Here is a 22147-nt window from a genome sequence, read left to right as displayed (position 1 = left end):
TCACTTTTACTACATAATTTACAATTTCCTCATATCACATTGTTCAATAAGTTAACCACAGGTGGCGCTAGAATTGCAAGACAAGATTAAAAGACAGTTATAACGATTTTAGATGGATCTCTCAATTGTTTTATTCACTTTTTTGTTGAAACGTCTTTCTCATTCATCATAAGTGGCTTTTTACATTCACTACACACTTTGCAATCTCCTATTGTTACATTGATCAAAAAGTTAATGGTTACAATCGTAGATGGCAGCGCAATTGCAGAGTTAGTAATAATTATAAAAGAAGATTGCAACAATTTTATATCAATATATCTATTAATTCATACTTTTTGCAATTTTTTTTAGAATCAATTGCCGTATAAATATTTCTTTCTCGAAAATCATACACTACACAGTTTGCAGTTTTCCGTTGTTACATTGAGCGATAAGTTGAAGATTTATAACATAGATGACGCTGCCATGCAAGAATTAATTTTTATTTTAAAAGACAATTGTACCTTTTTTTTATTGATGTACCACGTACCTCAAACATTTTGAAAATATACCGATAATTTTTTGATCTAATAATATTTATTTCTCACAATTATGCAGTAGCAGCTTGTCTTCAGTAGTTAGTTTACAGTTTACTGTTGTTACAGTAGATTAGTTTGACGTGAGTTACGTCAATGAACATTGTTTATTAAGCTTTATTGTATAACGCCGACGAGGCGCTTTGTAAAACATATAAATATTGTAAACCTGTAATAAAGGTAGATTCTGTTTTTGTCAATGTATTGAATAAACGTTTCTCAACGTGTAATTCGTTTTAAAAACGCCTTCTCGAAGTTCAGTCACGTAATTCGTGTAAAAAACAGATGGCGAGACATTTTCAGAATTAGTTTTAGTTTCGGAATGCAGTTATAACAATTTTATATTCAAATATTTTTATTAATAATTATCATTATTGCACGTGTTATTTTTTTATTCGATTGGTCGTCAAATATTTGCAAATTCCTGATACTTCATCTAATTACAGTTTAGAACAAAGATGGCGCTGCAAATACGTAAATATTATTAACCTTAAAGCAGCTGTAACAATTTTACACTTACCTTTTCTAATTATAACTACTTTTTTTAAATAATTTGAAAAGTTAATATTTCACTTTCATCAAGTATACAGTGATTGTTTTCTCTTCATCAATATATGAGTTGAAGAGCTGGAGCACAGATAGCGCTACAATAGCAATATTAATTACACTACTAAACAGCATCTATGTTGTCATTTCATTTCGATGTTGTTCTTTTATATATTCTTGTTATTTAGTTTAACAATATTTGGGATAGTTTTCGTTTCTTTTTCCGCGAGTGGTTTGTTTCACAATTTTTTTTGCAGTTTTCTAATGTTGCATGGCGCGATAAGTTGACAGTTTGAGGTATAAATGGCGAAACACATAAAGAATCAAAGTTACCTTCAAAAAACAATGTCTACTAGTTATGTCGTCGGGTTATTATAGTAAAAAATGAATTTTTTTATAAAAAAATGACGTTTTAAATATATTAAAACAGGGTGGAATTGATAAATAATTGTAATAAATGTTTTTAATGGGGTAGGTAATAAAACACATCGATACTATCATGAATTTAATGAAGAACATTCAAGAATTTTATGTAAATTAAAAAAAAATAGTTACACATATCGGTATATTCACAATTTTTTATTTATATTGAATAAATTAAATGGTAACAGATAAATTTTTACATTATTATAGCAGGGGTAAGAAATGCAATGAAACTTTGTAAAACTTTAAAGAATTTCGCAATTATGGTTTATAGTCCAGTAGAATTAGGTTCAATATAGGAATCAATATAAATAATTCAATTGGGATAGAAATTCTTTGTTTTTTTCATGATATGTTTGGCTGAAATTGCTCCAAAAAATGTTTTGTTGTTATTTGGGGGAAATGTGATCGTTATCTGATACTGCTCAGGAAATAGAGTTGGTAGCCTACGGGATTATTTTTTTCAACAGTTAAGTTATAAATCAGAAGGAGCTCTAATAAATATTCTATTTAGATTCTAATTTTTTTTTTGGACATTTCGAGGATATTGTACTAACAGGAACTGGACTAAAATGTATTAAAGTTGTGTAGTATACGAGGAAAATCAGGTATAGCGAAATTTTTATACAAAACATAATTTTTTGGTTCGACGAAGCTGTTATGTATGATGATGATACTAATTTTATTTTTATGTACATTTTTTTTTCTAGTTTTGTTTTTTTCACGAAAAAAAAAATAAATTGGAGAACATAATTTTCTTCAAAGCCGGAGAAATGGACGAAATTTAATACATTTAGAAATTGCAGTGTTGCCAAACGTAGTTCCCCCCCGAGATCTAGAGAAATTTGTATGTACGTGCGTTTTTCCACCCACCTTTGGGGTAATTTAAGAATTATTTTCATGTTAATCAACCGAGAGAGGAAAATTTTCAACTAAATTATCATGGGAATGTACAGAAATTTATATTTTTTTATTAAAGATGATATAAGCGTTATCAAAAAGTCATAACGAAAAATTTTGAATATATCTTTCAAGTTAAATAATGATTTACGAGATTATCGATATTTTTTTCTAAAAACAACAAATAATCAATGTATGTATCGCTAGAATTTTTCGTTCACACTGTATTAGGAAGATTTTATTGTGTAATAGATCAAATTTTGATATTTTAGAAAGTAAAATCAGTGGTTTAATAATTGAATAGTTATTTTCAAAAAAAATACGAAAAAATGATGAAATTTAATAATTTTCCTAACTCGGTACGTTGGAATTTGAATATAATTTAATGCATTAATTTTCTCGTGGATATTTTAGATTTTAGTCAATTTGTGTAAAATAATATGATTTGTAAGTAACCTCATATGCAAAATTACGAAAAAAACTCAATATTATTTATATATTTCCTTTAAACAATATGTTGTTATTAGATTTAACCTACAAATTCATAATTTCTTTGGACGTTTTCGTTTCTAAATCCGACGGGGTTGCCAAGATTATTTCTGGTAGTTGCAAAGAATTAGACGTGAAATTTCTGCATACATAATATTATATTAAATGTTTTTAATTAGATATTTAATTGTCAATTTCTTCCAATTAAAATACAATAAACATTTTTTGTATTATTTACCTGTATTATGGACATATATTGATTATTCAATACTCTTCTTTTTTATATTTTACGAGCCTCTTTTATAATAACTTATGATACAGTATCGAGTTGAGTTATTTTGTTGTATTGACATAACAAAAGCGCGGTGGAGCTATTTATTCTATGGTTCTTCTTCTTTTTTATATTTTGCATGACTTTTTTTATATGATACATCATATCGTAGATATATTATTAGTTGCATCGACATAACAAAAGCGTAGTGAAGATATGGTTATTCTATGGTTCTTCTTCTTTATCTTTTACGTGCCAAGTATTTGAACTATTTGTGGTTGCAATGTTGGTTGACGTAACAAAAGCGTAGTAGAAGAATAAAAGAAGACGCGGAAAAAATAAAACAAAACGACTAAATAAATATATTATAATCAATCTAAGAGACAATAAAAGCGTGTCTATAAAATAAAAGTTATAAGAAGCACACAGGAAAAAGAAATAACAAACAAATGGTTTTTATAAACATGCAAAAAAATATATAAACGAACGAAAAAAAAATATTTATATACGTACGTTTCAAGAAAATGAAATATCAATTAATACATGCTAGAAGTTGACGTAAAGTTAATATCACAGTCATTGCATATATATACAGTGTGTATTCAAAAAGTATTCAATTCTTTTCGATTGGTAGTTTTAGTTTCGAAATGTTATACTTATTGGGCGCACACTGTATCATATATTAAGAATTAGAACACATAATTTTGGTAATTTTAATCTACTGCGTGTTAGTAAACGAACGTAAAATACAATTTATCGGTTCTAAAATGAAAAATTCCATCTCGAAATCTCAAAATGGAGATTTTTTTCCCCAATTCAATACATGAAAATCTTCCATTAAAACTGGGAAAATCAACGAATTCATTAGTCAAAAAAATTTGGAGATCGCGACGTTGCCAAACGTATTTGTTTATCTTCAGATCCGAGGAAATTTCCGTTTATAAACAGAAAGAGTTTGAGGCGTTGCGTAATTTCTTTCAAAAGTAGAGGAATGATAAGAAATACCATAGAGAAACATAAATTGTGATGTTGTCAGACATAGTTTGTTTTCTTTAATCTAGGGATATGTGAAAACTTTTATATATTAATAAACAGAGATTGCGGCGTTGTATAATTTCTTTCAAAAGTGAGAAACTGCAGAATTTCCATGATAATTTAATAGATTGCAGTGTTGCTAAAAGTAGTGTTTCCTTAGATTTAGGGAAATTGAATGATTGGAGAGTTATACAGCCAGGACAAAGAATTTTTGAAAAAAAAAAATTGTTCACGAATTCGTTGTCTAAATATTTTTCATATTTTTCGGAAAACTACTGAATCGATTATTAATTTGAAGACTGCAGTGTTGCCAAACCTAATTTTTTCCCTTATATTTAGGAAAACTACGAAATTTTCATTACACAAATCAACAGATTGCAGTGTTGCTGAAACGTAGTTTTTGTAGATTTCAATATTTTTCATTATTTTTTTTTTGAATTTCGCTAAATAAAATAAAAAATATTAAAACGTATATAAAATTTACACACTATTGTTATTCATAATTTATTTTACACAAATTTAATAAATATACAATTAGACTAGTTTCGAGGGGGCTAAATGCAAAATAATAATAATAATAAAATATAAATAATCGTTTTATAGAAAATATTATAAATATAAAAATATATTCGGAAACTGAAAAAATGAGTTTTTTAAAAAAATTTAATAGGAGTTTGACACTTTTTTTTAAATTTTCGTCGATTAAATCAAAAAAACGAAAATTAAAAATTTGTGGGACGAAAAATTTGTTTATATGTTCAATTGGGGCACGATTTTCCACCATACCGTACAGTGTGTTATAAATCATTGTTTTATGTTCAGTAGTTCAAATGTACCACAAATAATTAACCCCTAGTTTTATGTCCAGTAGTTCAAATGTACCATACATGTATTCGCCCCTTGTTTTATGTCTAGTAGTTCAAATATACCATAAAAGTATTCACCGTAAATATTACTCGGCTCCTTCGTTTTTTTTGTTTTGTGAATTTTCCATTTCCGAAGGGGAAAAAATTATCGATGAAACGAAAAATCATTTTAACCATCACCTACATTAATATACAGCGTGTGTCCTAAATTCGGTAACTATATTGGTAAATGGTAAACCGAACGAATGGTAAACGTCATATTTATACAATACGGGGTAGTCAAAATAAAAAGAAAAAAAAATGATAGCACTAACGGGGAGTGCAGGCACGCTTGGGATAATACTGACTGTCTCGCTGCCATATTTAACAATGTTTCATTTTTTTTTTTAACTATAGGCCGATATTGCTGTATACAGGGAGATCCATAAAAAAATTGAAAAATCCATAAAAATGCTCGTGTGATCAGTATATTAGAAGATTCATAAAAATGCTCAAAAGGACGTTATTTTGGAAATTTTTACGGCATAATATATACAGGGTGATGAAAAATATTTAATAAATCAGAAGAATGACCCAATAGGATGGGATTTTGAAAATTTAAAGAATATAAAACGTACAGGATGTAAATATATATAAAGATTCATGAAAATGGACGAAACGATGTCATTTTGTAAATTTGCAGGATATAAAATATACGGGGTGATGAAAAATATCATAATATCAAAAGGATGAGCTAAAAGGATGTAATTTTGTAAATTATAATATATACAGGGTGATAAATATATATATGAAGATGCATGAAAATGACCGAAAGGAATTTGTTTTCTAAATTTGGAGTCTATAAAACAATAAACAGGGAGATTTATACATTAAAATAGCTTAAAATGGCTTTAAGGACATTATTTTGAAAATTAATTAGAAGTAAAGCATACAGGGTGATAAATATTTAAAAAAGTATAAAAACGCTGCGCGAAAGAATGACTTTTTGTAAATTTAGTAGAATTGAGTGATATTGAAGAAAATTCATAGAAATGACCGAAACGAAGTCGTCTTGTAAATTTGATGCCTACATACAGGGTGTTATATACAGAAATATGGCTGAAGAATGTTATTTTTCAAATTTTTCGAGATATAAAACCTACAGGGTGATTCGTTAAAAAGACTAAAATAACGTCATTTTGTGATATTTAAGGATACAAAAACAACATACAGGGTGATAAATATATCCAAAGATCATCAAAATGGCTGAAAGAATGACATATAGTTAATAGAATTAATATAAAACATAGAGGGCGGTAAATTTTTCAAAAAATTCTATTGAAAAGGCCGAAATGATGTCGATTTGTAAATTTGAAGGCTATAAAATAATATACAGGGTGATACATACATCCAAAGATTTAAAAAAATGCTATAAGATTGTTATTTTGTGAATTTTTAAGATATAGAACATACAGGGTGGTAAATTTATCAAAAAATTTATGAAAATGTCTATAGGGACGTAATATTATGAATTCAGATGATTAAATACTTACAGGGTGACTAAAATTCATTTAAAAAGCTAAAATAACGTCGATTTGTTAATTTGAACGATCCAAAACAAGATACAAGTTAAAAAAATGGATGGAAGATTATAATTTTGTGAATTATAGAACATACGGGGTGATAAATATATGAGAAAATGCATAAAACTACTCATAATGACGTCATTAAGTAAATTTAGACAATATAAAATATACAAGGTGACGGATATTAATACATTATAACACATATAAAAAAAAAATGGATTTAACATTGAAAATACCTCGAGTAAAACCTAATTTTAGAAAAATATCACTAAATATGCCTTATTTCGATATCTACCAAAAAAATATTTCTTGCAATTAAAATAACAAAATAAATCGAAAATAACGACATTATTGGTCCTTCGAACCGGATCCTATCGAAAAGAATAAGCAATATCGGCCTTCCAGTCCCGGTAACCCAACAAACAACAATTAATGTACAATTAATAATACTATGAGTTATTTTAGGTACGATACAAGATTTTTTTGTTTTCGATTTTTTTTTTGTTTTTCAGTTCGTCCGAGAAGCTCATTTATCCGCCTCTTTATACAAGGCGATATCAATTTAACGAACAATTCTTGTGAATCGAATATTTGAATCCTATTTTAGATCTAAGGAACATAATCAGGATTGAATGTCTTGCGGTTTCCTATCCGTAGCTATATGCAATAAATTTGTGTATTCTATTTTCAAGGTCTGCCTCGCCTGAAAAAATATAACAAAATGATGAATTATATTTAAAAAAAAATGGTATTTATAAAATTACCGGAGTATTTTGCGTCGGTATTTGTAGAGCTAACGCCATGCTATCGGCGTCGAAACTTTCGTCTAGAGCGATTAGGGCCCCGTGAACACCGGATTCTTCTAAATTGTTACCGTAATCCTAATGGAAAGGGGGATATTAGTGTAATACGCACTCGATGGGTTTTGCGCTTACCTTTAAACCTATCGAGGTTACCCATTTTACTACGCGTTCGTTGCTCCATACTAGAACGTCTGATAAAGTGTTTTCGCAATTTTTTCTACGTTCTTCTAGAGCGTGTCTGTCGAAGTTTAATCGCTTCAAACAGGATATGCCGTAATGTAAACTTGTCCTTTTGAAAAAAAAAATAATTTGATTCGGAGTGATTTTTGAGGATTTTTAGAATTTTTTTTAATAATTTTGTGGTTTAATATGTTTTTTATCAATTTATTTAATTAATGGGGGGGGGCAATATTTACTGGTAATTAATTTTCTTACGAAATTTGATGCGACTTTTTTTCGAAAATATGCAAACTCGGGAAATTTTGTTGATTAAAAATAAATAAAAAATTGAATACAAAAATAAATGTAAATATTCTAAAAAAAGAAAATTTAAAAAATATAATAAAAAAACAATAAAATAATTTTTAAAAAAAATGTGAAATTGATTAAATGGGAAAAATCTGGAATAAAACTAATGGGACTGAAAAAATTATGAAAAATAGAAGAAAAAAATTGCTAAAAAAGAAATTTTACAATAATTAAGTAAAATGACAAGTGTAGAAAAATTTTATGAAATAGATATTTGAATAGATGAAAATTTTTTTTAATTACATAAAAATGAAGAATATTTAAAAATTGATAAAAAATTATTAAAAATCAAATTATAGCTAAAATGAAAAACAATTTGGATAAAAATTTGAAAAATATATAAAATAGCGAAAATGAAACTCGCCTATGAAATCCGTCGACCATTTTGAGCTGCCCCCTTAAATCTTTCTTGGTAAGATGATCCAACATTCTGGCGTCGACAAGACATTCCATGAATGTTGTCCTATATTGAGGAAGTCCTAAACCCGGAAGCCAATAATTTCCTATCCATTCGTGATTCATGTCGCCGAATGCTAGCGTCGTTCTCGACGTCTTCGGCGCCGAAGGTGACGTCAGAGATACCATTTCTTGAATTGCCAGACGCAATTTCAACCTACAAATAGAAATGGAAATAGAAAAAAAATTAATGGTCAAAAAAATATATAAAAATAGAATAATGTGTAAAAAATAGAAAAATTATCTGAACTTTTGAAAATTTAAAAATAAAAAGAATGTAAAATGATGAAAAAATATTAATAAATTAAAAAAAAATTTGAAAAATTGAAATGAAAAATATTAAAAAATTGGAAAAACCTTTAAAAACTGGAGAAAACTAAAAAATTAGTAAAAAATATTAAATTGAAGAAAAATATTAAAAAATCAGAAAAAACTAAAAATTATTAAAAAATTAAGAAATTGGAATGAATATTAAAAAATTAGAAAAAAATAAGAAAAACTTTAAAAAACTAGAAAATATTAAGAAATTAGTAAAAGATATTAAGAAATTGGAAAAAATATAAAAATATGGAAAAAAATATTAAAAAATTAGAAAAAACTAAGAAATTAGTAAAAAATATTAAGAAATTGGAAAAAATATAAAAATATTGGAAAAAATATTAAAAAATTAAAAAAATCTAAGAAATTAGTAAAAAATATTAAGAAATTGGAAAAAAATAAAAAAATTCGAAGAAATATTAAAAAATTGGAAAAACCTTGAAAAACTGGAGAAAACTAAAAAATTAGTAAAAAATATCAAATTGGAAAAAAAATATTGAAAAATTAGAAAAAACTGGAAATTATTAAAAAATATTAAGAAATCGGAATGAATATTAAAAAATTAGAAAAAAATATCAAAAAATTGGAAAAAAAATATTAAAATATTGGTAAAAAATTTTAAAAAATAAGAAAAACCTTAAAAAACTAGAAAATATTAAGAAATTGGAAAATTATAAAAATATTGGAAAAAAATATTAAAAAATTAGAAAAAATATTAAAAAATTACAAAAAAAAAGTTAAAATAAAAAGAAATATATAAAAATGTCTGCTTTACCTATGTAACGGATTACTGATTCCAATTTCCCTTTGGATTTCCGTATCGCTTAGAGCGCTCATGATGGCTCCCGATTTAACGTTCGCCCGACATGCGGCCACGTACCAAGCCGGCATACCCACCCACAATTCCAACCAAGCTACTATGGTAGGTCCGTTCCAAAGGGCGAAGGGCGTACCTGCCTTCATAGCTTCCGCTAATAATTCGTGTCTATAATCCAAATCCCTATGAAAAATAAAGAGATAATAATAAAAAGAAAACAGTGAGGTTATGTTATTTTTTTGACGTACTTCTTTTTTTGTCTCCGATCGAATTCCGGTTTTTGTCCCAATTTTCCGGATACGCTCATCGTATCGCTGTAATCTCCGTCTTGTAATCCGATGCTGCTCTGGCTCAAGTTCAGGTTCATTTCGTGTCCGACGGTCTCCTTACCTTTTACCTGGAACGGTCGTCAATTTTCAAAAAATGTTTTTTTTTTCAAAATATTAATCAAAAAAGTTTATTCGGATTTGGATAAATGGAAAATTGAAGAAAAAATAAAAATTTATTAAAAAACATAATATTAAAATGTAAAAAATGTAAAAAAATATTTAATATACAAAAAAGTAATAAACTCGGAGAAATTGAAATAATTGAAAAAAAAAATGAAAAAAACTTGAAAAAATCGGCAAAACTTTTGAAAAATAAAATAAATTTTTTATAAACGTATAAAAGTAACATGAAAAGTCGAAAAAAATTAAGAAATGAGAAAAAATGTATAAAACATTAAAAATTAAATTAAAAAATGGGAAATTTAAAGAAATAGGTAAAAGTAAAATAAAAAAAAGAAATAAATAAAATAATGCAAAAAACTGAAAAAATTGAGTGAAATTATTGAAAATAAATTAAAAAATGGACAAAATTAAAAAAATTAATCAAATTTAATAAAAGACGTAAGAATAATTATAAAAAAATGAATAAAAATAAGGGAATAAAGAAAAAAATGGATGGAATTCTGAAAAATTTAGAGAAATAATAAAAAAATCGAAATAATTTTAGGAAAACCGAAAATTGTGACTAAAGTTGAAATTTGAAGAAATATGTAAAAATAAAATGCATGAAAAATGTGGAGAATGTATAAATAAATGAAAGAATAAAAAATGGATAAAATTATCGAATATTGAAAGAAATTATTAAAAATGATTAAAATGAACATGATAAAAAATGAACAATCCAAGAAAATTGGGCAAAAATTTTTGAAAATATCAAATTTTAAAAATAATATGAAAATCCATGATATAAAGAAAATAAATAAATCTCAGGAATAATATCAAAAATGAAAAAATTAATATGATTAATATAAAAAAAAATAAAAGAAAACGGTGAAAAAAAGAAAAAATTACTAATAAAAAATACAAAAAAAAGAAAATTTAAAAAAATATATGGAAAAAGGATAATTTTTTAAAAATTCCAAAATTAAAAAGAAAATGAAAAATTAAAGAAATCAATAAAAATAAATAAAAACAAAAAACCTTCGGGATAGACAATAAAACGGAATTTGAAAAAATGTGAAAAATCAAAATAAATAATATATAAAACATTAAAAAAAAAGAAGAAAAAATGGAATATTTAATGAAAAATGAAAGAAATCAATGCAAATATAAAAAATCAAGTATCAAAATAAATAAAAATAAAATAAATACAAATACAATAAAAGAGGAAAAAACATAAGAATTGAATAAATCGAAAAATATTAAATAAGAAAATAAATTAAAAAATTAAAAATGGATAGAAACGAAATACAAAAAATTAAATTAAAAAGAAATTAATATAAAAAATAAAATATCATCTGTATAAATATGAAAAAAAAATAGAAAAAATTGAACTTTTCAAATTAAACAAGATATTTTCCATAATCCGGATAGGATTTGATCCCATCTACATATCAACCCAAAAACAATATCAAAATAAATAAACTAACCTTTTCTTTTTTACTAAAGAACCGTCCCAAAGACGATTTGAGACCTTTCTTCTTCTGCGCCGCCGCTGCCGCCGCTACCGCCGCCGCAGTCGACATATCTCTCGATAATCCGGAAATGGCGTTCTTGTGTAAACTCTCCTGACTGCTATGACGAGACGACAATGGTGACGGAGGTGTTTGCGTATGTCCTTGCCTAAACACATACCTAATCTACTACTTTCTAAATTCTAATCCGAAGCGCAGGCAAATAAGCGACCGCCATTCAAATTTCGAGGTTAGAAAATTTCCGAAAAAATAATATCGAATAATCGAACAAAAAAAATAACAACAACGATTTTAGTTGAAATAACAAACGGGGAAAAGTCCAAATGTGGATAGAAACGTTAGAAATATTTTTAAAAAAGGGGGGGTTCGTAATATGATAAATTCTGTTTTTTTTTTACCATACACGTTTTTTTAGAACTTAAATGTCGCAAAAGCTAAAGAAAACCAGCTAGTTAGAAAAACATCCAGGAAAATAGTGAATATTTGATCATACCTCGTACATATACCGAAGTAATAACAAAAAAAAAAAATTAATAAATTTTATTTTAATATTACCGATAACAATTTTTCATCACTATTTTCCTTAAAAAACGACGTACAGCTGTAATATAAATACGAGGGTTATTATAATTTCAAAAAATTATTTTCAATACTTAAAATAAATTATAAAAATATCCGAAAACTATTTAAAATTAAATAATTCACGAGATAAAATAATTATAAACACGAATATTATCGATTACATTATTATTTATTTAACCGATCTCGGATTTTTATATAACTTACAGTTATACCCTCGTATTTAGCGTTATAAATAGTCGCATATATCTAAACAAGACCTAAAGTTCGGCAAACATCTAAATATATACATGAATATACCTTCTGAGTTCTTCTTGACTGTGAGCTAGAGCTTGAGCTACTCGTTCTAATCTCAAATGTCGGGCGGTAAGGGGTGAAGCACCGCCGCCGTTGGTACCGTCGACTAATAAATCGTCGGTTGTTAATTCGGACGACATCGGCTCTAACGGCAACTATTTTAAGAAAAAAAAAACTAAATTTGTGATAAATTGAACGGTCAGAGTGTGGCCGGCGAAAAACTGATACAAATTAGATAAACTTGAGGAAAAACCTTGTAAACAGCTGAAAAAACGCCTCTAAACCTATAAATAGACACAAATTGTGCCCCTAAATCGAATGTAAAACAAAACAGGTCCCATGAAACGAAATTAAAACAAAAGTAGTGCCCCTAAATCGAATTGAAAACCTAAATAGTGCTCCTAAAACGAAATTAAAACAAAAGTAATGCCCCTAAATCGAATTGAGAACAAAAATAATGCTACCAAATCGAATTAAAAAAAAAGAACGCCCCTAAAATGAACTATAAGTCAAATGATACTATAAAAATTGACTAAAATGATATAAATTGAAATTATTCCAGATATTAGTAGAAAATAATGCCCCTAAATCGAATTAAAAACAAAAACGGAGTCCCTAAATCGATTTTCCGCGTGTGGGAAGTGCTTGAGACCGATTAAAATTATACAAACTAGAAATATTTGAGAGAACCAAAAACAGTGTCCCTAAATCGAACTAAAAACAATAACAGTGCACACAAATCGACTTTGAAACAAAAATAATGCCCTTAAATCGAATCATAACTTATAAGATATCATACAGATTGATTGATGTAATATAAATTTGACATTGTCGAGTGAAAAACAGAAATAGTGCCCCTAAATCGAACGAAAAACAAATACGGCGGCCCTAAATCGAATTTAAAACAAAAGCAGTGTCTCTGAAACGAATAAAGAGCAAAAGCGTGCCCCTAAATCAAATTAAAAGCTATAGGATATTCTAGGAATTTATTACAATGATATAAACAAGAGATAATTGGAAAAGAACTGAAAACAGTGCCCCTAAATCGAGTTAAAAAAAGGATAAATCGAATCAAAAGTCTAATGATTATATAGATATTGATTAAAATGATATAAATTTAACATATTCGAGTGATCAACAGAAAAGGTGCTCCTAAATCGAGCTAAAAACAAAATCAGTGCCCCTAAATCGAATTATAAGCTATAGGAGATTCTAGGAATTGACTTCAATGATATGAATTAGAGATCATTGATAAGGAATCTTAAACCTTGCCCCTAAATCGAAGTTAAAAAAAGGACAAAGCCCCTAAATCGAATCAAAAGTAGAACGATTCAATAGAGGTTGATTAAAATGATATAAATTTGACATATTCGAGTGATCAACAGAAAAGGTGATCCTAAATCGAGCTAAAAACAAAATCGGTGCCCCTAAATCGAATTAGAATAAAAAACAGCGCTCCTAAATCGAATTAAAAGTTACAGGATATTCTAGGAATTTATTACAATGATATAAAATAGAGATAATTTGAAAAGAAGTGAAAACAGTACCCCTAAAATCGAATTAAAAAAGGGCAAAGCCCCTAAATCGAATAAAAAGTAGAACGATTCAATGGAAACTGATTAAATTGATATAAATTTTACATATTCGAGTAATGAACATAAAGGTGCCCCTAAATCGAATTAGGATCAAAAACAGTGCCCCTAAACCGAATCGAAAACTACGGAATATTATAGAAGGGGTTCAAAACAATCCAAAATAGAGATACTAGAGAAAGATCGTTTGTAGTTAGATATTTCGTGTCAAATTGGATTTTTTTTATATATGTAACGAAAGAAAATAGTTGAAATGACTCTAGAGTCAACGGAAAATGATTTAAACGTTAGATTAAGTCAGGTTAGGTTGGAGAAACAAAAAAAAATGGTAACTAAATCGAATTAAAAGCTGTAGAGACGATCCAAATCCTTGTACTAACCGTATGGTATTTTTGCAAATAATCCCTCTGGGGCGAATGGTGCGATTTGGGTGTCGATCTACCGCTAACCGGCGGACTCTGTCGTTCCATGCTTCTTCCTCTGGTTAAGAGATTGACGTGTTCCATGCTGCCGACTCTCGATTCCAATTCCTCGGCGCGAGCTTCAGTATTCTGTTTCTCTTCTTGTATCAACCGTATCTCGTTATTAATGGCGTCCAATTGTTCCTGCAGCATTAAGTTACACTAAAAAAAAGAATCGATGAAAATTATTATAGTGGATATAATATTCACCTGTAACATCATCGCTAACGTTTGAGCGTCGGTGTGACCGCCGGGCGATAGGATATCCTGCGTGCTGAATATACTATCGGCGTCGTCGGCTTCGGCGTCGCTGGATACGTCGAAGGCTTGTTGGACGTTAGCCAAAACGTGGGCCTGTTGCAATTTCTCCCATTCTTGTTCGGTCATCGAACGAGAACCGAACGGTAATTTCGACGGTTCTTCGTCGATGGGGGTTCTGGTTTTGGTAGCCCTGCGCGGTAACGAATGACTATCGAAGCTGGAATGACTGGCGCTTCTCGAAAACGTACTCGGATCGACGGCGTTCGGCGACAACGATCTTGTTAAAGCGTCCGTTTGTTGGATATTGTAGGCGATTTCTTGTTGCAGCATCTGTCTTTTGACGTTGTCTATTTCCAAGCGGGATTTCGCCAATTCTTTCATTATTTCCGATTTCTGGTTATCCAAATCTTCCAGCATCTTTCTGGTCTTTTCCAAATCTTGCGTTAGGTTGTTTTTCTCTTGTAAGGCGTGCATACGTTCTTTTAGATGTTCTTGTAGTCTATCGTTGGATTCGGAAAGAAGTTTGTCCACAGTTGACGATAGACGGGAATTGTGTTCTTCGTTCATTTTGAGTCTTTGGTTTAGTCGTACTAGTTCGGCGTTTTTCTCGTCTAAATTCGCTTCTAGTCTTTGGATTCGATCTTCGGCGGATCCGTGTCTTTCTTGAGCCTGAATACAATCATTTATTCAATTAAATTTCGACCAAAATTATTGGTAATACGAAAATTAATAATCAGCTATTATAAATCGAAAAGAAAATCGACGAATTTGATGATACAATAATTTTTTTTAATATTTATAATAGCGTATTATTCGCTGCAACTAAGCAATCTGGTTTTGAACATCGATATTTAAACATAGGGTGGCTCAAAAACAAAAATTAATAACATAAACATTTTTTCTACTAAAACTACGAAAAATTATGGATAAAATGTTGAAATATGTAAAATGTGTGTGTAATTTAGTTTTATTATATTTTTTCATGTCTATATACTTTTAATATCAACATACGGGGTGTCCTAATTATAACATTTTTCTACATACTTACATATATTTTCCAAATGGATTAAAATGGGATTTTGTAAGTGGAATTAAAGGAAATGGGAAGATTTTCTTCATGAAATGACCAATTTTCACTTTTATATACTTATCGGTTACCAAGATACAGTATCTTAAAGTCAACTTTAATATAACAATTAATACCACTCTCTATTTTTGTTCATATTTACTAAACCGATAAAAATTGGATTCAATAAGTAGAATGATTCAAATAAGGAACAATTCCTTTATAAATTGACCAATTTTCACTTTTCTATAACCATCAGTTACCAAGATACAGTATCTTAAAGTCAACTTTAATATAACAATTGATATCACCCTCTATTTTTGTTCATAATTCTTAAACCGTTCAAAATAGGTTTTTATAAGTAAAATCATTTGAATGAGGACTAATTTATTTATAATCTGTCAAATTTTGAGTTTCTTTCAACTACCGGTTTCCGAGATACAGTATCTTAAAGTCAACTTTAATATAACAATTGACATCACCCTCTATTTTTGTTCATATTTACTAAACCGATAAAAATTGGATTCAATAAGTAAAATTATTCGAATTAGGAACAATTTCTTTACAAACTGACAAATTTTCACTTTTCTATAATCATCGGTTACCAAGATACAGTATCTTAAAGTCAACTTTCATATAACAAATGACATCACCCTCTATTTTTGTTCATATTTACTAAACCGATAAAAATTGGATTCAATAAGTAAAATGATTTGAATTAGGAACAATTTCTTTACAAGCTGACAAATTTTCACTTTTCTATAATCATCGGTTACCAAGATACAGTATCTTAAAGTCAACTTTTATATAACAAATGACATCACCCTCTATGATTGATGAAACATTCAAAATAGGATTTTATAAGTGAAACCATTTGAATGAGGACTAATTTATTTATAATCTGTCAAATTTTGAGTTTCTTTCAACTACCGGTTTCCGAGATACAGTATCTTAAAGTCAACTTTCATATAACAAATGACATCACCCTCTATTTTTGTTCATATTTACTAAACCGATAAAAATTGGATTCAATAAGTAAAATGATTCGAATTAGGAACAATTTCTTTACAAGCTGACAAATTTTCACTTTTCTATAATCATCGGTTACCAAGATACAGTATCTTAAAGTCAACTTTAATATAACAATTGACATCACCCTCTATTTTTGTTCATATTTACTAAACCGATAAAAATTGGATTCAATAAGTAAAATTATTCGAATTAGGAACATTTTCTTTACAAACTGACAAATTTTCACTTTTCTATAATCATCGGTTACCAAGATACAGTATCTTAAAGTCAACTTTCATATAACAAATGACATCACCCTCTATTTTTGTTCATATTTACTAAACCGATAAAAATTGGATTCAATAAGTAAAATGATTTGAATTAGGAACAATTTCTTTACAAGCTGACAAATTTTCACTTTTCTATAATCATCGGTTACCAAGATACAGTATCTTAAAGTCAACTTTTATATAACAAATGACATCACCCTCTATGATTGATGAAACATTCAAAATAGGATTTTATAAGTGAAACCATTTGAATGAGGACTAATTTATTTATAATCTGTCAAATTTTGAGTTTCTTTAAACTACCGGTTTTTGAAATACAGTATCTTAAAGTCAAATGTGACATCAAAATGACATCACCCTCTATTTTTGTATATAATTCTTAAACCGTTCAAAATAGGTTTTTATAAGTAAAATCATTTGAATGAGGACTAATTTATTCATAATCTGTCAAATTTTGAGTTTCTTTAAACCACTGGTTTTTGAAATACAGTATCTTAAAGTCAACTGTGACATCAAAATGACATCACCCTCTATTTTTGGTCATAATCCCTAAACCGTTCAAAATACGATTTTATGAGTAAAATCAATGGAATTAGAATTAATCTCTTTATAATCTGTCCAATTTTGAGTTTCTTTAAACCACTGGTTTTTGAAATACAGTATCTTAAAGTCAACTGTGACATCAAAATGACATCACCCTCTATTTTTGGTCATAATTCCTAAACCGTTCAAAATAAGATTTTATGAGTAAAATCAATGGAATTAGAATTAATCTCTTTACAATCTGTCCAATTTTGAGTTACTTTAAACCACTGGTTTTTGAAATACAGTATCTTAAAGTCAACTGTGACATCAAAATAACATCACCCTCTATTTTTGTTCATAATCCCTAAACCGTTCAAAATCCGATTTTATGAGTAAAATCAATGGAATTAGAATTAATCTCTTTACAATCTGTCCAATTTTGAGTTTCTTTAAACCACTGGTTTTTGAAATACAGTATCTTAAAGTCAACTGTGACATCAAAATGACATCACCCTCTATTTTTGTTCATAATCCCTAAACCGTTCAAAATCCGATTTTATGAGTAAAATCAATGGAATTAGAATTAATCTCTTTATAATCTGTCCAATTTTGAGTTTCTTTAAACCACTGGTTTTTGAAATACTGTATCTTAAAGTCAACTGTGACATCAAAATGACATCACCCTCTATTTTTGTTCATAATTCCTAAACCGTTCAAAATACGATTTTATGAGTAAAATCAATGGAATAAGGATTAATTTCTCCATGAACTAACCAATTTTCACTTTCCCTATCAAACAAAGAACTAAGATACATCGTTTTGAAAATCTACTTAAGCAGAATTCACTTATTCACTATACATATAACAAGGACAACCCGTATACAAATATACCTTTAAAAAAAGTATCGTTTATTTATATACCACATGCTGAAAAATTAATCAAATAAAAAGTTTGTGTAAATGTAGAGAAGAAGAATAGTGTCAAAAACAGATAGCTAATTATTCGAAAGCCGATATACTCGTACCTGGGGTCTCACCTGTGTCAACGCTTCCATACGCTGCTTCAACTGCTCCTCAATCTCCGGCAACTTCGAATACTGAGCCAACTTCTGTTCAGACAATTCCAATTTTTCCTGTATCGCCGCTATTTTCTCTTCGTGCAACTACAAAAAAAAACATTCCCAAATTTGCAAACAAAAAAATTCTGTTACCGACTTTAATTTGAGCTTCCTTATGTTGCAACTCCTGCTCCAATTTCTCGTTGAGATCGTGCAACGACGTCGATTCCCTCTGAGCGTTCAAATATCTCTTCTCCAACGTAGCAATCCGCTCTTCTTGATCCTCCTTCTGGGCCATATTCTCTCGAAGATCCCTCTGAAGCTTCGAATTCGTATCTTGAGACTTCAACAGATCTTTCTGAGCCTTCGACAAATTTTCCTCCAATTCAGCGACTCGGTTCTGCATCTCCGCCACTCGACGCTGCCAATTACTAATCTCCCCTGTCTAAAATGGTAAATAAATAAAAACTTTTGAATAAATTATTGAAATAAATATTTTACCTGCTGTTCGAGGGCCATTTGAAGATCCGTGATCCTAGCAGCAGTTTCGCTATCAGTTTCCACTCCTCCATTAGCAAGACGAGGTTTCGGACATTGCTGAAAATCAATTTAATCAAAATATTTATTTAAATAATTAATTATTTACCTTATTATTCGTTTGATCTGGTTCGATTTGTCCGTTTTCTTTTGGTATATCGACCGATGCAGGTACGTTAACTTGTTTATACTGCTGTAACTAAAAAAGAAAGAAATTAATAAAAATATTATTTTAATTAATAAAACAACGTTTAATCACTAACTTCTTCTTTGGTTGCTGCTAATTCTTCTTCTAAAGTCGAGTTTCTTTCTAAAGCTACCCTCAGTCTTTCCCGTACCTAAAAATTGATTAAAAACATTAGAATAATACGAAATTTGTTGTTAAAATGTGATAAACCTTTTCGTCTAAAGCTTTGTGATGTTCGAATAAACTTTTTAAAGCTTTTAGGACTTCTACTTCGCTTGAAATGCCTGATTGTGCTGCTGCCTGTCGTTTCACCACTGTCATCCTCAAAGATCTTTCGTGTCTAGATACAAGACATTCTAAATGCTCTAATAATAACTGGAATATAAATTTTTAGCATTATTTAGAATAAAATATGATTTGGTTAACGAATTTACCCTTGTGTTATTTCTTTCTGCTTTTAATTCGGCTATTTCTTCTTCCCTTTCGAGAAGCTGTTCTCTAGCTGCATTCAATTCTTTGGTTAAAGTAGCAAATTCCTGAAATATATTTCCACTTTTCTATAATCAGTTCTTATCAAGAAACAGTATCTTGAAGTCAACTTTAAAATAACAAATAACATCACCCTCTATTTTTTTTCATATTTCCTAAACCAATAAAAATAGAATTTTATAAGTAAAATCATTGTAATTAGGATTAATTTCTTCATAAACTGACCAATTTTCACTTTTCTATAATCATCGGTTACCAAGATACAGTATCTTGAAATCAACTTTAATATGACAAATGATATTACCCTCTATTTTTGTTCATATTCCCTAAACCGATAAAAATAATATCTAATGAGTAAAATAATTCAAATAAGGAACAATTCCTTTATAAATTGACCAATTTCCACTTTTCTATAACCATCAGTTACCAAGATACAGTATCTTAAAGTCAATTTTTATATAACAAATGACATCACCATCACCCTCTATGATATCTCAAAAACCGACAAAGTTACTGTAATGGTAACTATTTATATGACATTATTTGGCCAGAAACGATATGAAACTGGTAGTCGGTCTTCTGAGATGTCTCTGCCCTTTCAAATACTACCTTAAGACGATGGGCATGGGAAAGGATGACAAATGCAGATTCTAGGAATGGAAACACTCTGCGAATGTCCTGTACATTTCACTAAAAGGCTTGAGTATCTTAAAGGAGTAGTATTAACACCTAGGGAAAAGGGACACACGAACCCCAAAGGAATAGTTTATGTATTTAGGAAGCAGAACAATAAGATGTAGAGTCTTGTACAAAATATCTTCCAGGTATGGGTGCAGGGTGGTCGTAAAGCCAAATCATCTCCCCAAAAGAGATTTTTTTAATTTTTTGATTTATGACACTATTTCCCACAATGACCTTATTTTGTATGGTATAAATATAAAGTACAAAGCAATTTTGTTTAATAAGCAAATGCAACTGACTTTTCCTTTTTTTCTGGGATCTTATACTCTATTTTATGAATTTATACTTGAGAGTATACAAAGTTCTTTATTGCATAGTTAAGCAGCCAATCCTGTTGATTGTTAAGGAAGAAAAAAGACTGATTCGAAAGCTTTGAATATATTAATAAATAGAAAACATATTATTGTATGAATTTTGTCACATGAATTTAGAAAAACCCTGTATATGGTACATTTTTTATGATTAAATGAAAATTCTGATATGTTTTGATAAAATATAAACAATTCGTTGATTAAAAATTATTAAAAATTTGGATAATAAGTATAGAAGTTTAATACTGTCAAGCAATAATTTAACCAATTTATTATTATCAAATAAAGTAAATTAACTAATTACATTGTAAAAATAGATAAGTTCAATTAAAATTGAGTATATAGAATCGAAAAAATTTAAAGAAATATTTTACTAACTGAATCAATAAAGCTCTGAAATACGAATATAAAGACAGAATATGACAAAATTGTCATCATTTACCTGTGGAAGATTTGCGGCTATTTGCCTTTGTAAAGAGTCTCTTTCTTTTTCAGTATCCTGTAATTTAATCTCGGTTTCCCCTAAACGATCTTGCGTTTCTCTTAAACTGTCCATTAATTTGTCCCTTTCGTCGAGCATCGACACCATAAGCTGTTCGAAATTTGCATCTTCGCCAGAAAATTGCGAACCCCTCTGACTTATACTGTCTTCCGATATAGTCGGCATCACATCACACATCATATTCCACATGTTTAACTTTATATTTTATTACAAATTCGCTAATAGAAACTTATATATTAACTAATTTTTACTCGGAGGCACTGAAACCAAGTATAAACGTATAACGACGACATAATCCCATCCGGTTAGGGCGTTAAATAACGTTTTTGAAAACACTAAGACACACCTACGAATTTCATATCAACTTTTTGAAAAATATACACACACACACATACATATATAAACCCATCCTCAGATACCCATTTTAAAACCAATTGTCAATTTCCAATTTGTTAAACATGGCTAGGCAAGCCTTCGAACGGTAAGTAGGCAACTGTTTTATCTTGTACTTACGACTTTCGATAAAAGATGTCACCTTTATAATAGATATGATTTATTCGAAATTTTTAATCTAATTAAATAAACGTCATAATTCTGCATTAATCTAACAGAGAAAAACCTTAATTAAATAATTGGGAAAATAATTTTCTTTTGTAGCAATATACCATGGAGGGTAGAGAGAATA

General features: G+C 28.8%; 1 protein-coding gene across 8 annotated transcripts; it reads right to left on the bottom strand.

Annotated features, from left to right (window-relative positions):
• Positions 1-1613: 1613 nt before the first annotated feature.
• LOC130891896 (liprin-alpha-1) lies at positions 1614-21945 on the bottom strand. Of its 8 annotated transcripts, none has more exons than XM_057796977.1 (18): positions 21403-21945; positions 19854-19955; positions 19630-19794; positions 19496-19570; positions 19342-19431; positions 19197-19292; positions 18853-19140; positions 18663-18800; positions 14695-15414; positions 14404-14628; positions 12435-12586; positions 11511-11703; positions 9841-9989; positions 9551-9775; positions 8366-8614; positions 7606-7762; positions 7435-7551; positions 1614-7373 (listed from the first exon to the last, which is right to left on the bottom strand). In XM_057796977.1, the coding sequence occupies exons 1-18, from the start codon at positions 21649-21651 to the stop codon at positions 7293-7295; spliced, it is 3471 nt and encodes a 1156-aa protein (XP_057652960.1). In that variant the 5' UTR covers positions 21652-21945; the 3' UTR covers positions 1614-7292. The 8 variants fall into 8 exon arrangements, with proteins under 8 accessions (XP_057652960.1, XP_057652957.1, XP_057652961.1 ...); XM_057796974.1 differs by having other exon boundaries at positions 11511-11715; positions 21403-21930; XM_057796978.1 differs by having other exon boundaries at positions 18675-18800; positions 21403-21921.
• Between the last annotated feature and the right edge of the window lie 202 nt (positions 21946-22147).

The sequence above is a fragment of the Diorhabda carinulata genome, chromosome 3 (assembly GCF_026250575.1).
Source record: "Diorhabda carinulata isolate Delta chromosome 3, icDioCari1.1, whole genome shotgun sequence".
Classification (NCBI taxonomy): Eukaryota; Metazoa; Arthropoda; class Insecta; order Coleoptera; family Chrysomelidae; genus Diorhabda; species Diorhabda carinulata.
Note: the sequence above shows the minus strand (reverse complement) of the source record. Positions and strands in the feature narration are given on the sequence as shown.